This window comes from Rhineura floridana, chromosome 2 (genome assembly GCF_030035675.1).
Source record: "Rhineura floridana isolate rRhiFlo1 chromosome 2, rRhiFlo1.hap2, whole genome shotgun sequence".
In the NCBI taxonomy this organism is placed as follows: domain Eukaryota; kingdom Metazoa; phylum Chordata; class Lepidosauria; order Squamata; family Rhineuridae; genus Rhineura; species Rhineura floridana.
Genome location: NC_084481.1, coordinates 146,066,014 through 146,075,288, shown reverse-complemented (window position 1 = coordinate 146,075,288; position 9,275 = coordinate 146,066,014). Strand labels below are relative to the sequence as shown.

At 40.6% G+C, this 9,275-nt stretch overlaps 1 protein-coding gene across 1 annotated transcript; it reads right to left on the bottom strand.

Moving 5' to 3' along the window:
• Positions 1-5,679: 5,679 nt before the first annotated feature.
• On the bottom strand, positions 5,680-8,826 carry RAG1 (recombination activating 1). Its single transcript, XM_061612784.1, has one exon. It carries the CDS (start codon positions 8,824-8,826, stop codon positions 5,680-5,682), a length of 3,147 nt encoding a protein of 1,048 aa, XP_061468768.1.
• Positions 8,827-9,275: the final 449 nt, after the last annotated feature.

Sequence of the window (9,275 nt, the reverse complement as noted above, 5' to 3'; positions counted from 1 at the left end):
ACCACTGAAATAGTGCCCTAATATCTTAAAAGTGCTGGGCACATGAGGATTACAAGAACATTCGTCCTGCAATGGCATGTGTTGTCATTCACCAAAGCAGTTCCCTGTTTCTAGATTTTCAGGTTTTATAGCCATTGTCTGCATACAGACTTGTAATATGCTCTAAACCCTTAGAAAATGAAAATCAAATAAATTGGGCCTCCACATTAGTTTTAGTTTTGGAACGATCATTAATTTCATAATTTCAGAGGAGGGCTAAGTCAGGAGTTTAGAATATTTATAGCTGTGAAATCAAGCAAAATGCCCTTATTTTTGAAGCAATAAGGTTAACATAGAACATGGTGAAATGAAAGAAAGCAATGTCCATTGGCAGCTGTCTAGCATGCCACCTTACAACCAGCCTCCTGAACCACAACTCAAGTTGCATGGAATGGAAATGGACTGCCTTCAAGTCGATTCTGACTTATGGCGACCCTGTGAATAGGGTTTTCATGGTAAGCAGTATTCAAAGGGGGTTTACCATTGCCTTTCTCTGAGGCTGAGAGGCAGTGACTGGCCCAAGGTCACCCAGTGAGCTTCATGGCTGTGTGGGGATTCGAACCCTGGTTTCCCAGGTCATAGTCTTAACCACTACACCACACTGGTTGCATACACACCATAAATTTAAAGAGCATTCTTTTCCGCCAAAGAATCCCGGAAACTGTAGTTTAGCCCTCACAGAGCTACAATTCCTAGCATCCTGAATGAACTAGGTTTTATTACTACTGTTTGAGATTTTAATGTTTTAATATATTTGTATGTTTTTATTCTGTACACCACCCAGAGTGGCTGGACAACCAGCCAGATGGGCGACTAATAAATCTAATAAATAAATAAATAACTACAGTTCCCAGGATTCTTTGGGGAAAGTAAAATGCTTTAAATATGCTCTGGATCTATGGAGTGCATGCAGCCTCAGTAAAATCAAGGTGACATTTGTGAGATCCAGTCAGCTAAATTAGTGTTATGAATTAATTATTAGCTTAAACTCAGCTTTCTTGGCTGTGGTTCAGAATGCCTGTTAAAACACCTTGCATAAGTCTTTAGACAATAAAACTGCAGAAAATGCTTACCAAGAGCAGGGTTTCAATACAATTTAGCAACAACAATTACAAACCCTTCTCAACCAACAGAATGCACATCAGAGGTATTTATATACAAAGGAAATGTAATTTTGAAGAAGAGAAAGGATGTAAGTGCTTCCACTTACTTAAAGCTGCTTCAAAGTCCCCAAAAGTGTCACAATAAGCTATTTGCCTAGCCATGAGCCAACACTGTGCATCTCTTGGCAATCAAAAAAAAAATCACTCTTTTTCAGATGCAAGCTTGTGTGCTTGTTCCATTGTTTTTCTCTCTTCACTAAAATAATCACTTGCAGGAGACTTCTTTTTGTTTAAATGAGTTCAAAGCCACTCAACCAAACAACAGCAGAGACAAAGAGAACACAAGACTAATTTGAAGTTAATATAGGGGGAAAATAAAGAAAACTAGCCTCAACTTTCCTTGACAGGTTGCGTGCACCAAGGAAATCTGACGTCAAATCCCTCCCTACCACCGCTGCCGCCAAGAGTCTTGGGGTTATTTATTAGTGTAACTTCCAAACTCATATCTCAACTGAGACTATTTTGATACCACTCGCACACCTGAGGCATGTATCTTACAAAGAAACAGGGTGAGAAGCATGATCAGAGTGCTTGAATTTTTCTAGGGCATATATAGACTGAGTCATGTACAGCCTTATTCAGAAGAAGAAGAGGAAGAAAGTCTTACCTCAGACTTATTTGAACAAGCAGAACAAATATTAAGTAATGTCCATGAGTACTGGAGGTGGAGGATACTGGAATTCAGTATACTTTGCAGAGCCAACAACATCTTTCCTAGCCAGGGAAAGTTACTTGTTTACATTGAGGTAGCTATAACCCCCCACCCCACCCCAGTTCAGGGACCTACTACAACTCCACAAGCAAATTTTCATGCCCTCCCAAGACCTCACCAATTTTGGTGGCAGCTGCTAAAGAAAGAAAGTAAATTGAAGTAGACACAGAGCTGAGGTGGGCAGAGCCCAGCACCCTGGTGAAGATGCAGTTTGTCCCCTTCAAGGTCATTAGACTGATCATCTGATGAGCACAATGGGGGGAAATAACCCTCTCCTCTATTGATCTGCATGGATTAGCTGAGGGGGGCATCGTGTTAAAGCCCCCCCCTGTCTCTTTGTGTTAAAGTATGTGTGAGAGAGTGTGGGGTGGTTTTTCACAGTACCCATTGCTGGAATGTGTCCCCCCCCCCCCGAGGTTCAGCCAAGGGTAAATATAGCCCTTGGGCCAAAAACAATTACATATACCAGGCATTGCCAAACAGATTTTGGAATCAGATTTGGCATATGATGCCAGACCATAAGCCATGCAAATGCAGATTCCAGATACAGGAGGCAAAAAAGATGAAGCATGACTAGTTCAGAACGTCAGACTTGTGCAAAAGGGAAAGTGTGGAATGTACTGAGCCTTTATTGACTTGCCTGTTAATAAAATCTGATCCTACACAGTGAGCCATAATATGCCTTCAAGCATCAATCAAGTTTAGTTATAATCAACTTTAATAAAAGCCATCCACAAATGTCCCTAAAAGTGGTACACTGCAAGAGTCTCAGCAAGGGAACTTGAGGAATTTTTTCTTTGCCAAAATCTGATACCAACTGACCTGAACTTTGCCCTCTAGACTACTATATGGATCAGAATGCAGTTATCCTTTGCACTTCAGCTCTAAAACTGTAAAAAAAAAGAATACAAAATGCATATTTTAGAATAAAAATATGTTGTCAGATACATACTGGGGGAGAAAATGCATTTAGAAATGTGCATTTTATGAGAAAATGCTATTTAAATACATTTTTGTACAAGAGTCTTTTTTAAAAAATTGCATGTTGATGCAGAAATTGAAGGGAATGGACATATGAATGAACACATGTGAATGTGACATAGACCGGAAACAGAGTGATCTATCCATCCCTAGCCTGACAATGTAAGTGATGTGCAACCACCCACATTGGCACAGATATCCGAAGGGTGGAATTTTAGTGCTATTGGTGTATGATTAACAGAAACCAGAAATTCCTGGCCTTCAGACAATCCTGCACTCTTCCATTTCCTTTTGAAAAACTGTTCTTGTGGCTATGAGCTATAAGAACAACAATTTCTTATTACCCAAAACATTTAAATACAAAAAAAAATCCCAATTTGCAATCTTTTGAAAAGCTAAAATATATGAAATGGCAAACTTTTTAAAAAAAATCAGGAAGTTTAAGCAAACATTTTTAAGACAACAAAGATTAGTTTAAAAACATTAAAATATAAAATCACTGCTATTATATCAATAGAATTACTTGTACAGAACTTCCTAGCAAAAGGCTGTATTTAAAGGCATATGCTATAGTTATCTGAACAGCCTGGATAGGTATTATCCTAGTGTATGAACAATTTTATAAACACAGTACTGATGGCTAATAGATAAGCAACATTACATATGTGTAAATTAAACTAAGCACAATCCAATATGGTAGTTATGACAAAACCTAACAGCCTTTCCCAACTAGTGGGCCACCAGATGTTGTTGGACCACAATTCCCATCATTCCTGACCATTGGCAATGCTGGCTGAGGCTGATGGGAGTTGTGGTCCAACAACACCTGGTGGCCCACTAGTTGGGAGAGGCTGCCTTACACTGAAGCAAGCTGCAATCACTAAAATAAATTCCCCGGGACTTCTTGCAAACCTAGAGGAGACTGTTGTGGTTGTGAGTGGTGGTAAGAATGGGGACAGGCATTACAAGAAGCACATATCTGCCACCAACAAACAACCACCCTTTGGCTGCAATCCAATACACACTTACCTGGGAGTAATTCCTATTGAACCCAATGGAGCTTACTTCTGAGTAGACATCTTGGATTGCAGCCTCAGTCTCTTTCTCACCCTCTCCCCATGGCATCAAGTAGATATGAGTGTGCGCTGTGATTTGATCACAATTCAAGTTTTTCCATCCTGTGCCAGTTCATTAGCTTCTGCTTGTGGGGCCACAGAAACTTGAATTGAGATGCCATCACATCTGGTATTTTTCTTACTAGACATTATGGAGAGGAGGACCTGGGGGCAGTCAGCGGTCTCTTATAACATCCCAGATGCAGTGCTGGATGGTGACCTGAAACTTGTTGATTTATTTGTGGACAATGTACCATTTCCAGTCAGTATACTGACACAGTATAAGGCAACTTCCTATGTTGCTATGTACTAACAGTTTTAAAATTATTTACAAAGTGCATACTACCCAGAAAAAAAGGGGAAAGTCACTGTTCATATTAGGCATGCCTTTAATTCTTATTATTTCAAAGCACTTATCCAAATTGAAAACTTTTTGCAAAACAGCTCTTTGAGGTATGTGACTAAGCTTTCCATTTACCAGATTTGGAAAGTGAGGCAGCAAGGTTAAGTCATCTATTGCATCAAGATTGTAGAGTGTCACAGGATTAGCACCAACGGCAGAGAATAATAAAATGAACTGCCAGTTTCTTAACTCTGATACAGCAGAAATAGCTGCTGTGTGGTGGAATTGGTGGATTTTATGTTTATAGTATATATTGCATGGCAGAAGCAATATAGGTTCCAGATGTTCAGCAATATATCTTATATCTCCAACCCAGAACTAGTTAGCTGCATTTAGTTCCTTTGAAATCAATGGGAAGCTAGTCACAACTAGTGTTGTTAAATTTAATTGGACCTAAGCATGACTGACTTTCTCTGAATTGTGGCCTATATGTTTTTAATGTATCCTATACTGACACAGCCTGCCTCACTAATAAGAAACCAATGCTGATAGTTTTTCTGATATATTCTTGCTCACTGTAGAAAAGACTTACGCAGTTACTATCATCAAAAATTAAAGAACACCTTAGACAAGAAATTAAAGAGATACTTTAAGAAGTCTGATTTAACAGCACATACACTAAGTTTGTTTTTAAAAATATGTTACAGAGATTATTTCAACCTTACTTTTTACGTTTGTGCTTTGGGACCTGCCTGAAGTCTGAAGATACTTTCCAACTGTAAATATTAACAACATTTAATGAACATTTGGAGTCCAAAGTTTGGACCCACTGGACCCAATGCCTCCATGATGCAGAGTTATTAGAAACTGGAGGCCACTGGCCATTAATAAAGAAAGCGCAAAACTTTAAGTGAAATATTTATATTACATTTATTATATGAATGTGTATTCTACCCTTAATACAGAGTAGATAAAATAGCTATAAAACTGCTCCTATTTTTTTCTCTCTGTGTCATTTGATGCCTCCACAAACTTTTCTAAAACTCCTTAACTTTGGCTAAAAGCACAACATCACAGAATGAATTCAGAGTAAAATTGCTAAATTCATTTCCACATTCCTCTCACAAACTGGCTCCTAAGCCACATCAGTCTAATGCACATTATCATATTCTGAAATCTGTTGTCCAGAACAGCCCACCATAACCCACCTTTCATTAAGGACAGGACTCTTTACCATTCAGTGTAAACAACAATGCTATTTCCAAGACTGCCTGCACACTATTAATGGCAATTCAACTACAAGACCAGTGCAATTCTTTCCTCTGTTTAGAATTCCATGGAATCAGTAATTTCTAAAGAATTTTCCACAGTCATGAAATCTTCCACACTCTGCTCTGAATTTATTGTAAACCCCTGGCTTTTCAACACATTATGAGCATTCATGAACTTTTGCAATAGTTTTGAAGTATATAGCCAGTGGTGCTTCAAGACATCCTCCATTTCATAGCATTTTGATTGCCTGGCATTCATTTTTCGAAAGCGCCTGAATAGCTTGTTTCCAGACTCATTTCCTTCACTTGCCCAAGCACCAATGGAACCATCTCTTTCTATAATTTCAGGAACATGAGCAAGAGTTTTATGAAAGTAATTTGTAATCTTTCCCCCATATCTGTAACTGAATTTTGTGGACAGCAGCTCTGCAAAACGTTGAGAGTTGAAGCTGTACTGGCATACTAGTTCTGGACATTCTTTGGTGGGACATGATGACCGCCATACTGGTTTCATCTTAAGGTAAAGGTCCATGAGTTCTCTAAGGGCTTCCTGTCTCTCATCACACTTTATTAATTCACAAACTGCTTCCACAGTCTCTTTGGTCATGAGCTTTCTAGCAAAATTTCCGTTCATCCTTGTCATAGGCTTTAAGTTCATCTTCTTTCTAATGTGTTTATCAAGTGTTGATTGCCATCTCTTTCTCTCTTCTTTGGATACATCAGAATTTTTGTATACTTCACCAATCTCAAACTGGAATATCTTGTAAAACTCAGCTGCATTGCCAATGTCACAGTGCAATGCATCTATTGAAGGAACAGTCTCAATAAAAGGCTTGGCAGATACACCCTTCACTCTGTCACGTAGCTCATCAACAGTCTCATGATAGGGGTTCGACCTCCACACCTCATAGCGCTCTAGGTTTTCAGCATGATTCCTTGTTATGGAGTGGAGGATCAAGTTCTCAGAGGCTTCCAGGCGAGTTGCATCACAAAGTGTGCAGATGTAAGTGGAGCCTGAGGCTTCAAGGCCCTCTACTTCACGGACAAGCTTTTCATCATATCCAGTGCCCCGAAAGACAAATTTGAACATTCTGGGGATCCCACCCATATCAAGTATCAATACACTGTTTTTCATGGCTTCTCTTTCTGCCACAAGAGGGCTCAGAATGGCTGTGAGTGTTTCATGGTCTGACTCATCAGCCAACATAAGGCACAAAGGTTTGCAACACAACTCTGAATTGGGCTTATTTTCTTCAAAAATCTTTGCACTTCCATTGTCATGAGCTACAGTGATGCTCATGAGTGTGAAAGAGAATCGAACAGCTTTCTCAGGGACAGGTGGGCCACAGCCATGCTTTTCACTGACATCTCCCATTCCATCGCAGGACTCTTTAAGCACCACTGTGAAAGGGCCTTTCAAATAGTCATCCAAGTTTTGAGTTTTCAGCCCTTCAAGGATGTCTTCTTCCATATCCATTAGGGCAGAAACCAAAGCTGCATCATATCGAAATCTTTTCGCAATTGTGTCTACCGGGTAGTCATCAACCGACTGCTGTATGCCTGAGAGCCCATCTATAATGCCTACTTCTGTGTTACTGGACACATTTTTCAAGGGTGGTTTCCACTCAAATGGATGGTAACCTGGGAGGAGGGATTTTTCAGCTGTTCGGAGAGCATGCAATGGCTGAAAAATCTGTCTTCCTGTTATCGCTTTTACAGTCCTGTACATTTTATGGTATTGGCTACAGCTAAGAAAGGTGTTGACTCGAATTGCCAAGCAAACAGACGGATGAAGGCCTGATCCCTTCCCTTGCATCATAGCTTCCAACTCATCAGCTTGCCTGTGTTCATTTCTAGCTCTCAGAGCCAGTAGGAACAATGTTAGACACACAGATTTTACATCTCCCCCTTCTTCTTTCTCAGCAAAAGCTTTGACTTGAAACTTGAGTTCTCTTAGGCGATGCTTTTGTGCTCTCCGGGTCAATGAAAGTAAGTGTTGTCTTGGACGGCCACCTTTGTTTATGTACACGTAGCCCTCTTTGGCTTTGGCCTCTTTGTGGATGGAAAGATGGTGGCAGTATTTTCCCAGAAGGACCTCCTCATGACAATCTTTTACAGGACACCTCACAGCCAAACTGTTGAGGATGCTCAGAAAGGATTTCACAGGGCTCACCAAATCAGTTGGAAAGCATGGATAGCGGCAGGATGGGCAATAACTTCCCATTATTTTGAGGCATTTAAGGATGCAGACTCTGCAGAATAAGTGCTTACAAGTTGTTTCTACTGGATCAGCCAGGATATGATCACAGACTTGGCAAGAGAATGACTTTACAAAATCCACAGGATAGTCTACTGCAAGGACCTTGGTACTGAGATGTATCTTGTTGCAGTTGGCAATCTTTTTCATTAAACTCTTGTGCACTTGTTTTGTATTCCTTACATGCCTTATTTTTCTAGTATGTCCAGCAACGATCTTGATCTTTTTGCTCAGCTGTGGATTCAGGGCTTGCTTCTTTCTTTTGACCCCATGGAAAGAAGTGCCACAAACCTCACAGCTTGATGAATGGGGATGCCACTCCATGGTGCCATTCCTTGGAAAATACACATCATATGGAGCATTGCTGAATTTTCTTTGAATAACATTCCAGCAGTTGTGGCAAAAATTAGTAGGATGGATTGTGTCAATGTCTCCTCTCACTTCTATCTTAAAAACCTTAGCAAGAAGATCTGGCCAGGATGTGGCCCTTTTCTCTTTCTTTCTTAGAAGGGCTTGTGTCTCATCATCCACTGGCCCATGAACTGGGTGGCTTCTCTTGTAAGGGTCAGTCTTAAATGAGCCTCCACAGACACGACAGAGGTGCTGCAGTTTTGCTTGGTGAGCTTCAGTCTCTCTTTGGTTCACACAAAAGACATTTTTATCTCTTGTCTGCATGCTATTGTTGAATTCAGTGTCTGTTCCTAAGGACTCTTGTGACAATAAAGTTGTCACATCAGCCTGTTCTTCTGTGACATTGTCCAGAGAAGCTGCCTCTTTGCCTTTGTCATTGTTAGCCAGATGACTGTCATCAGGAAGTAGCTTATTAGGTGATCTCACTTTGAACAGCTTGAATTTCCATTCAGAAAATTTCATAGATGGCTGCTGGATTTGTTCAGACACAAAGCACAAGTTCATGCTTGGTGGTGGTGGTGGCAGCATCTCCATGCTGGCAGATGTTGACTTGCCTATGAGGGGGATAAAAGAGAGAAGAGGTTGGTAAGGAACTCCAGTGCACCAAAATTAGTGCAGGGATGAAAAACAAATGAAAAAAAATCAAATATTAAGTATCCATCATTCATAGCTAGGCCAATGCAAATTATTTGATGGCTAGCAAAATGGCCATCAAATAGTGACCAGGGCCAGCACCAGGCATGACTGGGCCCTTGGGCAGCAGCCTGCCCTGGGCTTGCGGTGCCTGCACACCCATTTCACCTATCTTTCCTGTCACTGTGAATGTCGTCACACTGATGCGCATGCCTGCCACCAAACAAGATAGCAATGGAGGTGTCAGCCCATTAGGGAAGCCCCTTCCACCATCTTAGTTGATGGAAGGCATGTGTGCAGCGCACATGACATTCACAGCAATAGAAGAGGTAGGTGGGGTATGTGTACTG